Consider the following 18796-nt stretch of genomic DNA (forward strand, 5'->3'; position numbering starts at 1 on the left):
ACACACACTCAAAAAAAAAAAAAAAATAGATAAATAAAATAAAATAAATAAAAATAAATAGATAAATGAAATAAAATAAATAAAAATATAATGACTAAGTATGAAAAGAGGGATATTACGACCTTAAATTGACAATTCAGAAATATAACATCTTTTTTCCTGCAGAAATATAATAAGTAAATGCAAATAGGTAAATACAAACACGCATGTCGATATTTTGAGGACGTTTGTTTTGTCAAGTAGTGCGTCGATCAGCTGTCATCGCATGGCAAAAGTGAATAGCAGGTGATGGAGCTGCCGTCTTCTCAGCTGGGCACTAAAGAATAGTGAGTGACAGCACCGCACATATTCTCACTGATAATAATGCCACCCAGACATCACTATCCCTGCAGTCCTGAATCTTAATGTGGATGTGATGAGTAAAGCGTACTTTTTCATGATAGTTGCGTTTAACTAGTAGCCCGTGTTCAAAAACGGTCTACTCTCGCACCAGGACTATTTTCAAAGGCTACAGAGATGATTTGCCGGATTTGCAAGAGTGTTTATCTTGTTAATAATGTAGAATTTATGTTAATATGTCAACAGAACCATAAAAAAAATCCATAAAATACGTCACCAAATAGAGCCTTTTGAAAGTATTGGAGGTGCAGCGCTGAAATGCTTCGGAATGTGGTCCTAATAGAATCCATGGTTGTGTTGGAGGCAGAAAGGTGGCATAGTATGAGTCCTTATAATACATGGTTACTGGGTTAATATCTTATAAAGGACATAACATTGAAAGACATAAAATCCTGGTTCAGTAGCTCATGAACCTTTATATTTCCCAGATTAAGATAAGTGAGCGTCATTTTGTTAAGCTGCATCCTCCTTATATCCTATAACATCATGTAACGTGTCACTACTAATATTCTGTTTTGGCTTATTGTTAATCAGATTTATTTGGTAGTGTTGTAAAGTACCCACAGTTTTGCCTTTATACACATTTGTCACTGATTTTCATAAGCAGATAGTCATGAGGGTTTAGACTTTAGAAGTATTGAGGAGCCAGTAATGGTGATTGCCAGTTTCTTCAGAAAAGTAATAGTTATCCAATTCTAAGGGTAATGACAACTCTAAAGATTATATGGTTATTTAATTTTTGTTTATTTTATAGTAAAATATTGTTGATTGTTAGTACTTAACTCCAATGATGGTAAAATCAACTTTATTTTTAATTATATTGGTGTTTCTGCCTCATTAATTAGACAAAGATTAGTTCATCTCATTCTGATATGAGTTGGGGAGTAAAGAAGTTTTTTTTTTTTTTTTTCTCACAGCCAGAGATGATGAGAAGGCAAACATCAGTGGAATAAAATGTGCTGCCACAGCAGTAACTATGTGACTGGTTTTCAAACTAAGCAACTTTTTTTTCTAATTAGAGAGTTTATCTTGATGCAGTCAGAGCATAAAGGTTATTAGTGTATAAATGTTGAAATTATTTTATTTTTCTTTCAGCTGGGATGCTCAGTATGAACATGAACTAGCCAACTTTGAGAGTCATGGAGACATTGGTGAAATCTGGTTTGAGGACAGTGTAGACAGACTGTTGGAGTGGATACTAGATACAGACCTGATCACCACCCAGTCATCTATTATTGATATTGGGTGTGGGAACGGAGCATTCCTCCTTAATTTGGTATGGGCAAGTTGTATAATAGGTATTAAGCTCATGTGATTGTGCTTTAGTGCTCTACTTATATCATTGAAATCAACATTCTTCTTCAGAAATCTGTAATGAAACTGCAGTTTCTTATGATATTTTAAATTTCTTTTGTGTGTTTTCCAGAACACAAAGTGCTTGGAAACCTTGTTGAAAAACCTGATTAATGTTCTTTGACAACAAACCACATCAGTTATAGTTCTATTATTTAAACTGTTAACACTTTGCTGTAAGCATGAACACTCATTTTGCTCTTTGTCTTGTTTTTTATTTGCTTTTCTAGTCTTGATCTGGTATTTAATTTGTAGGCTTATGGGTTATCATAGCAATGTTTGCTGTGGTATAGTAAATTATTTGATGTTTTAGATACCAGAATTTAGACGTTCTAATTACCAGTGATTGACTTGTATGTATTTATATACTAGGTGGAGACAATTTTTAAAGGGAAGTAACTTACATATTCTTGTTTTACAATGCAGCAGCAGTATCTTTCCAACCTGGCTGTAGAATGTGATCAGGTGGCATTTCCCAAGCTTTGAAAAATTCACTGATATATATTGATAATACTTTTAATTGGGGAGTGGGTATTGAGAGCAAGAATGGTCTTTGAGAAGATACTACTTTAGTAATTATTGTTGCAGTTTTTAGAGACAATAACATCAGATGATTATGATAATGCATAACTATGGCAGTATTTTCATCCTAGTGGTGAGGTTGCTGTGTTGTTGTTGTGGGTTGCTGAATATTGGTCTTGTCTGACCTCTTAAAATGATAAGTGAGTGCAGTATAGCTATTAATAGAGTCTATAAGTGTGCATAATGATGGCATGTTGTATGGCATTCTTATAATGTACATTCTGACTACATACTTTAGCAAGTATATGTGTAGCCTAAGTGTTTTCTTATTTTGTAAGTACAAAAAATGGATTGTTATTAGTAGTATCATTATCTGGCATTGTATATCACTGCAGACATCATACAAACATTTACCAGATAATTGATCATATGGTGATCGTATTTGGTTGAATTTACCAAAATGATTTAATTCTGCAGGCAGCAGAGGGTTTTACCAGTCTGCATGGTATTGACTATTCCCAGAAAGCAGTAGAGCTGGCACAAGCTATTGCTGCTCAAAAGGAGATGAACATAACATATAAGGTAAGTTTACTCTTTGTTCCTTTATGAACTTCATTAAAACTTCATTAAATTGAATTTCGTCAATCATATCTAACATTTTCATGTTATATTTAAACTTACTATCAGGTTCTTACTTGGTTATCATTAAAAAAATTATGAGAAATGTAAAGTTTAGATTTATATGAAAGGCCACCTCTCCCCCTCCCAACAGAAAGTTGATCTTGTAAATTGTAATGAGGAGAGCCTGGCTATAGAATATGATGTGTGCCACGACAAGGGAACATATGATGCAGTATCACTTTGTCCAGATGATCCCAGCAGCAAGAGGGCAGCATACATGAAGGCTATACACCGTATGACCCGGAAGAATGGCCTCTTCATTATTACCTCATGCAACTGGACACAAGAGGAACTTTCTGAACAGTTCTCAGATTGTAAGTCACTGGTGATGTTTTTTTTTCTTCTATTATTGATCTTTGTTGTGTAATCTATAAAATCAGGTAATATTCAGTGATGTACTATTAGACTGATTATTTATTGATTTTATTCCAATATTTGTTTTTCTTTCAGATTTTATTGTAGAGCACATAATTCCTATGCCAACTTTCATGTTTGGAGGAAAAGTTGGTTCTCGTGTAAGCAGCGTAGTTTTTAAAAAGAAATGACAAGATCCTTAGAAATATTTCAGTATTGTAACATATTAAAATTTTCATGATATACAAAATTTATTGTGCTGAAACCTTGCTCATGTCTATTAATTTCAAATGACCTAGTGCTCGTTTAAAAGAAGGGAGTTTCTAGGAAGAATAAAATGCAGAGGTGTACAATTCCTGGGATCCAAACCCAATACACATTTTTCCATGGAAGTACATAATCTTGTGATATGAGATGGATGCCTCGATCACTGTGGGCACATGGTTGGTTTGAGCATGTATGTACACTCAACAAGTAAAAAGGGCTTACAGTGAAACATCTTACGCAAACAGGGAGGTTTCCAACCCTGAGTTAGTGTTCTGTAAATATACAATATCTACTTCCCTAAAGCCTAATGATGAGGGTTCTATGGATGATAAAAATTCTAAATCACATTTCAGTTATCTGATGGCAGTTGTTATTGTGATGGAGAATGCAAATGTACATGCACTCACTTATGTATTCCATCCAACAAATCTGATATTACTAGCCTGTACAAAATTATGGCTCATGATAATCTAACTGAATAACATACCACAGCCATAAGTTGTTCAGATCAATATCTATATTAACTGAGTAAGTACAAAACATCAAAACATTTTGATTAAAAATATGATGGCAGTGAAAAGGGCAGTATATGTTTCCTTAATATTAAAAATAATGACAATTCTAAGTAAGGTTATCTAGCTTGTATAAATACAGCTTCTTGGGGGAAGAGTCCTGCATCTTCCAAGGTTATATTAAAGTCCATCTGAGAAATTTCACGTCGAGGAAAATTGGTTACCAGCTCATACTGTTCACTGCTGTAACCTTTACTGCTAACATACTTCACCAGGGCCTGTAAAGGTAAATATTTAGAGCATATCAGAAATAACAGACATTCTAAGTACCTATTTTATGTTACATAGATCAGTATATTCATTATCATAAGGCTGAAACATACCATTAATTTGGATGAAGATGGCATGGACACTATATCTCTTGTACCATCAGGCAACCTGAGCATTAGCTTTGATTCTGGGTCATCTGCAGGACCCAAATACGATTTCCAGTCTGTTTCATTACTGAAGGGCATGCTTTCTGAATCTGAAGATTTCTCTTCACTGTGAGAACTTTTTGTGTCTTCTTTCTCCTCAGCTGCACTGACTACTCTTCTGAATAGAGAGTTTTCCCCATTAAATATTCTCTCTGGAGTTTTCTTTTGATCAAGAGAGTAGTCAATGTCTTCATGATCTGAATCAAAGGTTTCAAGGGAATCAGATTCAACTTGATTTGCTTCATCTGCCTCACAAGCTGCAGGGCTTGACCTTTCACTGTCAGCCTCAACTAAAGAAGCTTTGATGGCAGCTTCTATCTGGGAGGCTTCATCAGCTTCCAAGATACTGTCATTTAGATCCTGTGGAAAATAGAAGCATTAATACATTACCTTGTCCAGATGAATTCTGATTAAAAAAGGCTGCTGAAAATATCTTCTGAATTGCAACTTAAGGTAAATATAGTACAGTGCTGAACAATTAGTTAGTCTGTCCTGGGCATGGCTGACCAGTTCACTATAAAATTTCGCTTCACCTCTAAGAGGGACCTTAAATTGCATCAATGCATTTTGCCACCTACACAGAGTGGCGTAGAGGTAGGGATTTCTGAGCCCACCATGCAAAACCCAATCAGCTGTTGTCTAGATAGTGCATTTAGCAGTCAACTTGGATATAGGAGAGGGTCACTCACTGCCAGGTCAATGGTACACATTTCCACCTCTATTATCTGTGACAGTAAAAGTGGATTCATCACTCCACAGTATCTCTAGCTACTTGCAGCATCCCACACACCATATTTTTTGGGGAAAAGTGACCCTATTCATATCCTACCTATGGGTCAAAAGGGACCCCAGCTCCACGATGTGCCTATTAATAGTTCTCACAGAACACTCACCAAACATATATGGTTTGCTTTCTTTTATTTTCCTTTGTGTCATATGTGGGTTAGATTCTAATTCATGCTTTATAATATTCTGGAAGCAAGTATCTGTCTTCTTGGCCTTGCTGGGCCTCTTCTTTTGAGTAGGGATTGTGTGGTCCTATTCCTGGTGGAATTTGGCAGCTTCGTGCAGGTCACTTCTTGGACACATGCTAATATGTTTGGAGACTACCTTTATTTGAAGACCAGATTCCTTTAGGGCAATGGTTTTTGTGCTTAGATCCTTTTTCTTGCTCATACTGACAACATGGGGCCCTCAAAGGGGGCAGCAGTGTGAGTTGAGACTGGGCACGTGTGACATAGTGTGGAACAGAACACCAAGACAACAGCTAACTGGGCTTTGCTTGATGAGTTCAGAAGCTCCTATCACTATGCCACTGTATAGGCAGCATAATGCATTGGCATGATTTTAGATCCCTCTTAAACCTGAAGCAAAATTTTATACTGAATTGGTTGGCCATGCCCAGGATGGGCTAATTCAATGTCAAGCATTGTACAAAGTTCTTTTCATTTACAACTTTACCATAGCAACTTAGATGGGGTCATACAGTGATAGGATTGGAGGGAAAAATTCTTGGAAAAGGGGGCAATTTCAATTCATGAAATAGAAACTGGATAGGAGTGGGATTTCATATGCAGACAGTTATGGCAATAATGGAATATTCTCCTTGGGCAACAGCTGAGAGGCTCCAATCCCTGAGCCCCATGGCCCATATGCACTTCTATTATGCAGATCCACCTAGATCATATTTTATGGAGGAAAATCTAAGATCACAATTCATAAGTAAGTGCAAGACTACATAAGTAGAATATTACCACTCGCTGTTTTTTCTTGGGTGGTGCTGAATTTTCATCTAAGCCAGGGTATGCAGTTAGGAACTCTGTTACCAAGTCACAGAATGTTACAGCATCCAATTTATGCCAAGTGACTAAGCACTCCCCAGTCCTTGGATCCAAGACAGCAACGTGAGGCCATTCTGACACTTGGTAAAACATCATGTATCTTTGGCCCTCTTCACTGTCGTGGTACACCTGCAAAAAAAAAAATAGCAAAGGGATATTAACACTGTTTTGCTTAACATATATTTACAATGAAATCATTAAATAATATAATGGAGAAGCTCAGCCAACCTCAGGCTAATTCAGGAACCTCAGGAACATAAGTTCACTCATGATATAAAGACAAGTTTTGAAATGGTGAAAAGTTTATCTTGTGGGTTGTAGCCATGAGGGGAAGTGGCTGAGGACTGAACCCCCCACAAGCATTCAAGATACACTTGTTACAATCAAGGTATAATGATTACTAGGAGCCAAGTAGAGTTTCAATGATTGACTGTTTTGCCACTAAATGGCTTTCCTCCTTTCAGATAAATCTCTTGAATTTATATTTTTGGAGGCTCCTTTTTCTTAGCAGCATACTAAGTCTTCTCAAAATATCAATATTTTATCAATATTTTAGAGGATCACTTGTTTTCTCCCTTCAAATTGAATATTCTTCACAAGAAATTTGCAACAGCCTACTGGTGTAGTGACTCAACTTTTGAAACAAAAATTTATGAAGGGTAACTATGAAAAAAGGTAGCAAGAGACCAACATATATTGAGTTGGTCCAAGAAAGCATTACTACTACTGAGAACTCTCTTGAACTAATATCAAACGTAAATTTTTTGCAGTACATCAAATACTACACAATATAGCTACCTGACCCCTCTTGAGAACTGAATTCCTAATGGACTATATAGCTCATTACCAACTGAATTAGCAATTGCCAAGGATTTGGTGAAATATGGTTGACTTTGTCCTGCTACTAAAATGAATTTCACAATGAAGACTGTCATCTAGACAACTTGAAGTGGCAGATAAGCTTTGGTTCATGCCGACCATGATTCATCTGTTGTATTTCTGATGTCTACAAACCAAAAAAACACTTCCTAATAGATTTATCACTGGGTAAGAAATGAAAGTTTGACAAAGGTCACCAGATCTGCCAATTTTTACTCTCATGGGAAACTTAAAATTGCAGTAAGACTACATTATGGATGCTCCTTCTGCAATCATCTCCTGTATTTCACAGGGAATATAGAGTCACAGACTGTATAGAGTCAACGGTGCATGTGGAGAAAAGAGCTTTAAAATGCCTTATTGGCAACTAATGAGTGGCACTAGGTTGCCAACTGGCTGTTGGCATATTCACTCAGTTGATCCATCATTTTCACAGCAAAAGGCAGCAATGTCTTGCCTCATGAATCTCAACAATCCAAATATAGATAATGACCACTTACACATCTGCATTACTTATTATATATAGACTGGCTGCATACAAATGTGTATTTTGTAGGGTAATCATATAGAGACTGTTCCATATTGTGACCTGTCTGAATATGGATAATTTCAAAATCCTATACAGGCTAATGCAGTAAACTAAATTTATGCCATAGTCCGATAGTCAATGCAACTTTGTATAGACAATTTTAAAATCTGGTCACCTTGTAGCAAAGGCTGCTGTCTAAGTATTGAGCTTGCTTGAAGTTGTCTGCCTTACAGCATATACTGTGGGAAGCAACTGATCTACTGTTGGGTGCAATTTGCTAAGCAAACCATTATTAAATGCCTCCAGTGTTGTCTAAGGCCTTGAAGATAATTAACAGGCTACAGTTTCTTTACCTGCCCAGTTTTGTGCTAGGTTGGGCTATGCACTCTAGCTTTTTTACAATCATTCATATGGGTCTTAGGGAATTAAAGCAGAAAAGACTAAAAAAAAAAAAAAAAAACACACACACACACACACACACACACACACACACACACACACACACACACACACACACACACACACACACACAAAGGGTGATCATAAAAATGTGACTCATAGCTTACTGCCCAACATCACTCCAAAATTAAACACATTCTTGCAGCAGGAGACTGTAAAATATATAAATAAAAATTAAAATAATATATTCCAGTAAATAACTAATACTTTAAAAGTAAAAATAAAAATATATAAAAATAAATAAAAATAATGAAATTGAAGATGAAAACTTTCTCGGCCAAAAGCACATTAATACTTTAGAATAATCTAGCAACAACCTGTATCTTGAATCCCATTAAAAACAGCCAGACAAGAATGAAACAGAAATTGGTAAAGGCCTAGACTTCTTTATTACTATAGGAAATCAATGTGCTCAAAACTGGACAGACCTTGGTCATGGACCTTACAGAGCTTCCATGTTTTATTGACAGCATGTCACAGTATCTCCAGATGGGTCATATGGGCAAGACAAATAAAAATGTGCTTGCAGATAAAATAAAAGCTAAACTCAGCAGTAAATGTGAGTTCACTACTTTTGCAAAAGCTGTATATCTCTACACACCAACAATATATACTGTACCTTGTCAAAATATCTTTACGATACCTGCCAGAATATGAAATGTTCCTTGACAATAGTCTTCACAGCAGCATTAGACCAAACATCACGATTTAAAACTTGGCAAGGAAATTCACTTGCATCTTGGATATTCACCATAAGCCAACGCTTTTTTGCCACACCACAGTCACGAGCCTGGAAAAAAAATAGTACATTACAGTAATGACAGGTGAATTATTCCTAAACTGAACAATATTGAATTATCTTCCATATATTTCTATTAGCAAACTAGAGTTTTAGAATGCAAGTACACTAATTTCAAAGCACACTATGCCCATCATATTTTATCCACATTTTAAGATGTATCAGTTTTCTTTATATGAGTAATATACAGTGGAACCTCGGTTTTCCAATTTTATTTGTCCCTGAATGCCATTTGAAACCCGAAATGTTTGAAAACCGAAACAATTTTTCCCATAGGAATCAAAGTAAAATTGATTAATCCATTCTCAGACACCCGTCCACCCCGTCTTAGTGGGGAATGACCGATGCTCCCACTGCTAAGATGGCTGCTCCACAACATCTCCAGCTTAGAAATTTTTTATCTAGAAAGGATGTACTGAATGAACTTAGTGATGCAAAACTCATAAAAAGATACTGTTTAGATCATGCAGGCAGTCTCTTTGTCACCAATCAAGTGAGGGAAGCCTTACGGAGTGACACAGAGAGGAGCAACCCACTCACTGCCAAAATGAAGGTTATTATAACACTTAGACATCTTGCAGCTGGGAAAAGCTACTGGAAAAATGCAGTTGTGCAGTAGTGATGTTGTTGTGGGTGATAGAGAGAGCCACAGGAAGCTCAGGATTACTCCTTAGCACTGAACCTTGTTTGTTTACATCAAGATTTTCCAATGGGATCATATTCAATGTATTTCAAAGATTGAATTACTGTTTTACCCTTTGTGTCTCTCTTCCAAATATATAAAAATGAAGGAAATATTTATAGAAACTATAAATTTGTAATAAATGGCAGCTTTTGCTACATCTTATAGTACTTGAAATCAAGAAACTTTGTTCAAAAACTGAATTATGGTACAGTAACTGAAGCAATTATGTTAAAATTTTTGTTCGAAAACCGAGTTGTTTGGAAAGGGAGATGTTTGGTAACCAAGGTTCCACTGTATTTGGATAAATATATGAATCCATACTCAACATTGGTTACTAGCTGTTACATAACTGAGGCCTAATTTTTGAAGAGTGACAAAGTAAATACAGGTTCACAATCTCTTATACCTTGGGATCTGACACTTTTTGGATTTTGGAATGGGTGATTTTTAATGTAGATTTTAATTTTTTTTATTTTTTTATAAAATGTTACAGTGGTAGAGTGCTTGGCTTGTGGCTGCAAGGTCATGAGTTTGTGCCCTGATCCTAGCAGTTATTCAGTGAAGGATGTAATGCTCTCTTGGAAACCTAGTGGGGCTACATGGCCTTAGGTGGCCTAGCTTGGGGATGTAAACATAGTTTTACAGTGATCACAAAGCAAATGGACCAAATAAAAATAGTGCACCTGTAGATCAAAACTTCAGTGCTCAATCTAAAGCCATGGGAGGTATCAAAAAGTGGTAAAATGTCACATATGGCAACTCATATGCCCTGTATGTGGTATTCTCAGTTTTTGAACCACTGACACTTACAGTAACTATCAGGCACAGTGGGGGGAGATGTGTGCTTTGGTCTGACCATTTTGAATTTAGCGTTTTAGTGTTGCCTTTTCCGGGGATTCCCTGGCCTGTGGCACTGCCATAAATACACCAAGACACACCTCATGTTAGGTACTTCCTACCTCAAAATTAAATGGTGTTGTGGTATATATACACTGTGATGCTCTAAATAGCCACGCTAGTGTAATATGTGTTTTTTCTAAAGAAACTTGCATTGTTTTTTTGTGTTTTTTCTAATGAAACTTGCATTGTTTTTTTTTGCAAACACCACAATACTTGGCAGCATTTCCTTCAGGCGCTGTCACATCTCTATGGATAACCGAGTGAGGTCACACAGTCAGAGTGACCGTGTTAATCCATGGTCCCTTCCTATGGCGCTGCCAGCCAGGATGGAAGCTACCTCTCCTCTCTCTTGTCACCACAGCCGAGAAAAGAGCTTATTTACTCAGTAAATAAGTGCTTTTTGCAAGAAAAAGCTAATAGGGAGTCATTACTTGATCCCTCTAGAGATGTTGCCTGAACAGTGAAAGCCACCAACATGCCTTGACTTTTTACCTCGATGGTAGTATGGAAAAAGTTGTAACTAAAGTATAAAAATATAACATCATAATTTAAGGAAAATATCATATCTAAAAGGAAACATATCACATATAAACAAAATTCACAAGAGAGAGAGAGAGAGAGAGAGAGAGAGAGAGAGAGAGAGAGAGAGAGAGAGAGAGAGAGAGAGAGAGAGAGAAGCAGCTTGACTGATTGACAAGCAGATTTTTTCTCAAATTCTAATGATTCATAGGCAAGTATAGATCTCTGATAGAAATAAATTTGCATGAAATGTAGATTGTATATGCAGAGAGAGAGAGAGAGAGAGAGAGAGAGAGAGAGAGAGAGAGAGAGAGAGAGAGAGAGAGAGAGAGAGAGAGAGAGAGAGAGAGAGAGAGAGAGAGAGAGAGAGAGAGAGAGAGAGAGAGAGAGTGTGTGTGTGTGTGTGTGTGTGTGGGGGGGGGGGGGAAGCGAGATTATCAGTGAAACATAGGTTCTAATCTGATAACTGGCCCAGTACAAGGTTTGGAAGCTCCACAGGCTGGGGAATCCCTGGAGAGGACAACGCCTAAACACAATTCGAAATGGTCAGACCATAGTGTGGCCTTCACCACCTGTGTGATGGCTGCCTCTGATCTTCCTATCTTCCTTCCAGTCTCACAATTACTGAGATTCTCTAGAACAAACACCATCACAAACACTCTTTTCTTCATTGTAAAGCTTGCCCAGACCCATTATAATGTAAGGAGAAATGAATGTTAGCATGAAATGAGAAAGTTGTGGCAAGGGAGAAATGGGCAGGAGAGTGTGGAAAAGGCATCTTCCCATGTTGTGCCTGACAGTTATTGTCAGTCATTAAAGAACTGAGCATAGCATCGTATGAATTGCCATACGTGACAATTTACTATTTATTTTAATACCTCCCATGGCAATAAATTGAGCATCAAAGCTTTGGGCCATGAACATGCCATCATGTTCACACTTTTTTTTTTGTGATGGAATCTTCCCACTGCTTTGTGGAATTTTTTATTTGTGACATGTCATGTCACCATTCAAATAATGTTTGGATTTTGGAAATTTTCAGGTTTTGGGATTTTGGATAAAGGATTCTCAACCTGTACATTCAAGAAAATACAGAAGTCCAGTTTGCCAGCACTTATAAGAATTGTACTTTGTTAAATATCTCAATTTTGCTGCTACATGCATGATATATACCTAAGTTTTATAGTATTGGAAAGTAAGTGAATTAAGTGAATAAGCATAGCCTGTGCCATCAGGAAATATCCCATTGAAATATCTCAATATGTACCATAATATAATGCTTATGAGAGAGAGAGAGAGAGAGAGAGAGAGAGAGAGAGAGAGAGAGAGAGAGAGAGAGAGAGAGAGAGAGAGAAAATAAATAAAAAATAAAATAATATATAAATAAAAATAAAGAAATAAAATAAAAAATAAATAAATTAATAAAAAATAAGAATAAAAATAAATAAATAAGTGCACCTGAAGTATTCCTCAGCATGGGCAGTTCTGAGAAAGTTATCAGATATGGTACAATTCAAATTTTGAAAGCCAGGAACAGTAAAGGAGATTTGACTGAGAATACAGAAATCCAGCCAGCATGTCACAATGCAAAATTAGTTGTTTTCTAGATATTTGTTTAACATCCTAGTTAAGAATTATTCATTTTATGCTGCAGCCAAAGCATGGTAATTCGTGTGACTCAGCATGCTTCCACACAGCACTTTATCATGGAGTGGTGGGAAGCACTCTGGGCTGACTTTTTTTTTTCAGTTTTGTTTTGTAGATTTATGACATTCTCCTTGCATATGACAAGGATGTAAATGCAGATGTTTCCTGAATTGCTGAAGTGTATATGGATGTTTATTTCATGACAAACAAGGATGCTGATTTAATAAATTATTAAGGTGTTCCAAATAATTATATAGATAAAGATATCTGGTACATCTTAGTGGTTTCATGCATACCAAAATGAAGCTCAAGTACAAAAGGGTGAGAAATCCTGACATAACATAATGAGAACTATGTATATATATATTTTTAATTTCTTTATGATAATTTTACTAATTATTTCCTGCACTGGAATTTGTTTTAGATTTACCCTATCCAGCTACAATTCATACTGAACATTTTCAGTAAGAAAACACTGAATGAGCTACAAGCATCAAAATAATTAATAGTTATCAGTAGAGAGCAAATAACCATTTAACAAGATTATAATTGTTGTACTAACAGTAAATAAGGCCATGCTGTGCTTATGTCTTTAGACATGTTCATATAAAAAACAAAAAAGTAATAAGGCAATGTAAAAGTGCATTAAATGCGATGATATTTATATGAAGATGTATCAAAAAGTGGAGAAAGATTTAAAATTTAGTGGCAAACAATTTTACTACCTTATTTGACCACAAAATATCAAAGTCAGGCAAGCAAAACCTTACTGCTTGGAATGTTCCTCGATAAATGAGGTCAAGTGGAGGCCGGAACAAATCTTCTAATGTCTTTGTTTTGCTGCGACTCCGAGCTGAGGCTGACAGACTGCTGTTGCTGCTACTGCTGCTACTACTGTTGCTTGTTGAAGCCTCTCCCTCAGCCTCTGCCTCCCTATTATTAGCCAGCAGTTCCTCTTCCTGGCGCTCTATTGACAATGAAAAACAACCATGAAGGTCTACTTGTTTTTTCTGCTGAAAGTTATGTAAATTAGAACAACTATATAGGATAACTATGCAGAGGTTGCACTTCCTGTTTTTCTTGTCTGCCTAACTCCTTTTAACTCCACTCCAACTGTTACCTAACACAGTAACTTTCTTAACTAGTTTCTCATTACATTGTTGCTCTCTATTTCATAGGTAATTTTGAATTATGTGTAAATATGAACCTGAAAGATGAAAAAAAATAGCATGATCCAGAAAGGGATGAAGTGTTGTTACAGAAACACTGGGTTATAGAACTAATTACTCACAAAAACAAAATATAAATGTAAAGTAGGATGCATTAAGTCAGTGGTTCTTAACCTTTTTCAAAGTATGCAACCCTTTCAGATAAGCAGTCACTTCTCGCACCCCCCCTGAATTGCTGAAAATAAAAAAAACGCTAAAATATAAAGTTGATGTGCTGTGTATTAATAACAAAACCACTTTCTCCCTTTTTAATCTTCATTCACAAGGCTTACAGAATACTGCTGTAGCAAAAATTATTACTATTTTTTTTTGCTGAAAAAATATCGCGTATATAAAACTATATTTTGCCTTAATTACCCATCCTCGCACTCCTTAGGAGCTGGCCTCGCACCCCCTAGGGGTGCGAACACCCCTGGTTAAGAACCACTGCATTAAGTTAATGTAGTTTATTGGGGAGGCAATTCACCAATGATAGCCAGCATCCTAAATGTAGTGAAGCAGTACACAGGACTCTCAGGTGACAATGAATTCAGTGCCTTTACTGACTGCATCAGTTACTTATTAGCAACCTTTAATGCATTTGATAGTACTCTGAGATAGGAAGTAACACAAGAGTCAAAACTTGCCACCACACCACTCCCTCCACTGCCACAACTTATATGTCTGCTAAAAGGTACTAGCACTTCACATTTAAACTGTATACCTAGTTCTACAAATCATAATGGAAAAGTTGATGTACCAAACAAAATATAATCAAATAAATTAACAAATATTCTAACTGAGCACTTATAAGCTATCATAGGTGTTTTTATATTTCATAGTAGATTAAACCAAACCTAATGTTATAAAATCATGCAGTCAAATTGCTCTCATAAAATGGTCATTCAAGATCTTTTAAGTATTATTTGACATAACAGAAATAAATTTGAATTGTCTAAATTTATGACTACATTTTTAAAATGAATTCAACAAAGCTTGTCTCATCTACTTACTAGCTTCTGCTTCAAAATCTCGAAATTTGTCGAACACAGATCGTACTATTCTGCGTCTGCCACGGAAACTGAAGGCAATTTCATCAGGTCCCTCAACCAAAACCTCCTGCTTCTGAGGAATTGGTGCTCTCACAGCAACCTCTTCTGTACCCTGCAGGAATCTCTTTCGTGTGAGTCAGAAAAGTTGTGCAGAAAACTTAAATTTATAAGATAAAACTGATGAAGAAAACCAAAAAATAAAACCTTGGCTGTATGACTGTATTTTCTAAGATATCTCTTAATGAGGCAATACCTGAAAAAAATACAAATGAAAATAATGCTTATAAGGATTAATATACAGTCATTCATAAAAACACTAAATAGTAAAAACAAAGACAAAACAATTGAGGCACCTGCAAATTTTGACCATAAAAAAAAAAAAAAAAAAAAAATGTTTACCATTGAGGCTGGACCTGCTGGCTGAGAGCTTCCAGAGTCCACTGCTCCCTCCATGTGCATGTTGATGGCCATTTCCAAGTTGTTGCCACATGCCTCCAACAGATTCTGTGCCAAGGACACATCTGCCCCTGTACCAAAATATAAGGCTATCATCACACATCAGTAAAAGACAAGTAATCATTCCTTATACCAAGAGTCAGAGGAAGGAATGAAGACTAAAGATATTTAACTGTGGGCCATAAAGCCTAACAAAAAGAGTATTTGTACTATTTTCTACATTAATGATTTCATACTGCTGAAAATCAGAAAAACAGTTCCCATTTACAATCTTTATTCCAGAATACCATTCTTGATCATGTTGCAACCCTCTCCTTACCCTCCATAACATCTTTTTCTTAACCTGAACTTTCCTGTTTTTCTTTTGTTACAATTTGAAAACAAACTTACTTTTACACAGTCTACTTCCAGTTTATTATTGTTCTTAGTCCTTAAAGTATTGAATACTGTGCAAGTTTTGCGATGTTGTACTACCTCTGTATTTCTGATTGAAGCATCAAATTTGTTTTGTGTATGTAGTAGATAATTTGAGGATACTGTGGCCAATGAATTACAAAACACAAGGTAGCCATCATCTAGGGCAGAAAGATATTTAGCTATGATATGACCTGAGCTGAGTATGGCACAGAATCAGATTTCATGCTCACCTCCCTAAAGCGTCCTCTCTCTTGTTTTAGATAAGAGATGATATCTGAGCACAGTGAAGGATAAGTTGGAGGGAGGTGAGGGTAAAAGCAGTAGGAGTATGAAGAAAGGAGTGCAGTATGGGTTGAAGAAGTGTATTGTTATTGTAGTTGGTGGGATAAAGTGACTTTTTTTTTTTTTTCAGTACAGTACCAGGCTAATGTCTTAGACTGCCACACTGTCTATACATATAGCAGGATTCCTGTGTTATAAATTCCATTTTATCTGATGTGTGAAAAATTTGTCTTAACAGTCTGGCTGGTCAAGCTTGTTCTAGCATTATATGTATCTTTTAAAATGAACTGTACAGACTCTTAAGTATATTCAGAACATTTTAATATCATGGAATTATTTAACTTATTTAGCCATGAAATCATTCACACTGGAGAGTGGGTGTGGCCACAATAGGTAAAACTATAGAGATAATTTCTGTCATTGAAGCCTACCATCTTATACATGTGTTGGTATATACTGTATCAAATTCCTTGTCCATGGAACAGTGGCAATTCTTACCAGTCTCACCAGATAGGTCCTTTCATTCTGAGTATTCTCAACCCAATATATATGCACCGGAAATTTATTATAATGCTGCTAGTGATTTTTTAGTTCTTACCTGTACTGCACCCAGACTACTGCCCAGAATGCCACACCACTCTGCTTGACATTAAATCATCAACTGTACTGAGTGATGCTGTGTGTGTCATGCTGGAGCGAGTGATCTCAGTGCACCAATGTTTAGTAAGTCATGTTGGTTGGTTTCTTTGAGTAAAGATAATGCCACAGGCCAATAAAAAAATACTTGATTAATTTGGTCAATCATATCACTTTATTTTTCTTAGAGAAGGAAGATGTGGCCTGAATTTGAATCAGTCTGAAGAAAATGTCTCTGAGCACGGATGTACTTCTCATTATGTGTGAGTGTTGCCCAATTTCATGAAAATACTCAAGATTCCCTGACTTTTTAATATGAGAAGTGTTCTGCTGTGAGTGTGAGGTGCCATGGCAATTGCAACCTGTGAGGAGGCCAGAAAGGGAAGGTGATGACGAATGAAATGCTGCTCCGTCAAGACTTTTTTTTTTTAATTAAATATTCATGGCTAGTGGCTAGATTAGACTAGGTTTGGTTTATTTAGATTTGGCTAGGTTTGGTTTATTTAGATTTGGCAAAATTTGGTTAAACACCTAATAGTCCTGTGGCGTGAGACCAGTGGAACATACTGTAGTGAGTGATCAACGTTGGTAGTTGTGAACTGTGACACATTATTGTCTTTTTAAGACAAAAATATTTTCCTTTGGGCAGAGTTAGGCATGCTTTGTATTAATTGCTTTTTACAAATTGTTACTTTCTGAGGGGGGAATGGAGGTAACAGTGACATTATCATGCGTGTGCGATCTGTGAAGATGAAAAAACTTTTTTCTCGTTAATTTTGACGTTTTGTGTTAATCCATTAGTTGTTTTCATTGCAAATCAGCAATTTTTGGTGGGAAAGGGTTGAAAAAAGAATGGCTGGTGAAAGTAACAGATTGCTGTACAACTGACTTAAACTTTTGCCATTACTTCCGATACCAAGAATCAAACTTCAGGTTTAATAATTCTGGATGAACACAGCTAACAATAACAAATGCATACAAGTAGTAAATACGTCCTGTTTGATGACCAACAATGGGACTGGTGAATGAAAGGTGGTAGAGACACGCCTTAACTGCAACCAGTAACATTATAACTACTCCTTATTGCCCCAACGTTCACTAGTAATTTATAATGAGCTGCAATGGAGTACCTCTGACAATACAGATCAAGAAAGGCTGTGAGCTTGACGAATCTCTCACGATAAAAGCCAAGCCTATATATCTCTTTCTCCACAAATCCCAGCTATGAAGATAAGGGTATATGCAAACTGTGCCTTGATATTTACCCGTAATAGTACAGAACTCGTCCACGAGAGCCCTCGCTGCCTTGGCTGTCCTACTGGGTGGCATTATCCCTCCCTGGCTCCCCTCACTGGCCTCCCTCACGCTTGTGTTTACAACTGTTCGATTTCCTGCAAGAGGTTATGGTATTTTGTGCCTTGCTTTTTTTTCTGCTTTTCTCTTCTTATTAACTCTTCGAGTCCTCACGATAAAGTTATATATATATATATATATATATATATATATATATATATATATATATATATATATATATATATATATATATATATATATATATATATATATATATATATATATATATATATATATATATATATATATATATATTTATTTATTTATTTATCTATTTTTTTGTATATATTTTCTTTTTTTTGTTTTAATAGCTTACACCTGTTCGATTTCTTACAAAAAATTATATATATATATATATATATATATATATATATATATATATATATATATATATATATATATATATATATATATATATATATATATATATATATATATATATATATATATATATTTTTTTTTTATATAGCTCACATCTGTTTGACTTTGTGCAAGAGGTTATGAAATTTTGTGCTCTCTCTCTCTCTCTCTCTCTCTCTCTCTCTCTCTCTCTCTCTCTCATTTGCTCTT

General features: G+C 35.9%; 2 protein-coding genes across 4 annotated transcripts; one reads left to right on the plus strand and one right to left on the minus strand.

Moving 5' to 3' along the window:
• The first annotated feature begins 195 nt into the window (after positions 1 to 195).
• On the plus strand, positions 196 to 12487 carry LOC135103586 (EEF1A lysine methyltransferase 2-like). Of its 2 annotated transcripts, none has more exons than XM_064010049.1 (5): positions 196 to 326; positions 1495 to 1675; positions 2752 to 2856; positions 3047 to 3269; positions 12218 to 12487. In XM_064010049.1, exons 1-5 carry the CDS (start codon positions 289 to 291, stop codon positions 12310 to 12312), a joined length of 642 nt encoding a protein of 213 aa, XP_063866119.1. In that variant the 5' UTR covers positions 196 to 288; the 3' UTR covers positions 12313 to 12487. The 2 variants fall into 2 exon arrangements, with proteins under 2 accessions (XP_063866119.1, XP_063866118.1); XM_064010048.1 differs by lacking the exon at positions 12218 to 12487 and adding an exon at positions 3406 to 3576.
• LOC135103584 (UBX domain-containing protein 7-like) lies at positions 3355 to 18297 on the minus strand. Of its 2 annotated transcripts, none has more exons than XM_064010045.1 (8): positions 18139 to 18297; positions 15482 to 15609; positions 15044 to 15194; positions 13593 to 13789; positions 8916 to 9062; positions 6319 to 6534; positions 4472 to 4924; positions 3355 to 4366 (listed from the first exon to the last, which is right to left on the minus strand). In XM_064010045.1, the coding sequence occupies exons 1-8, from the start codon at positions 18200 to 18202 to the stop codon at positions 4208 to 4210; spliced, it is 1515 nt and encodes a 504-aa protein (XP_063866115.1). In that variant the 5' UTR covers positions 18203 to 18297; the 3' UTR covers positions 3355 to 4207. The 2 variants fall into 2 exon arrangements, with proteins under 2 accessions (XP_063866115.1, XP_063866114.1); XM_064010044.1 differs by having other exon boundaries at positions 15044 to 15206.
• Positions 18298 to 18796: the final 499 nt, after the last annotated feature.

Source organism: Scylla paramamosain, chromosome 9 (assembly GCF_035594125.1).
Source record: "Scylla paramamosain isolate STU-SP2022 chromosome 9, ASM3559412v1, whole genome shotgun sequence".
NCBI classification, from domain to species: Eukaryota; Metazoa; Arthropoda; class Malacostraca; order Decapoda; family Portunidae; genus Scylla; species Scylla paramamosain.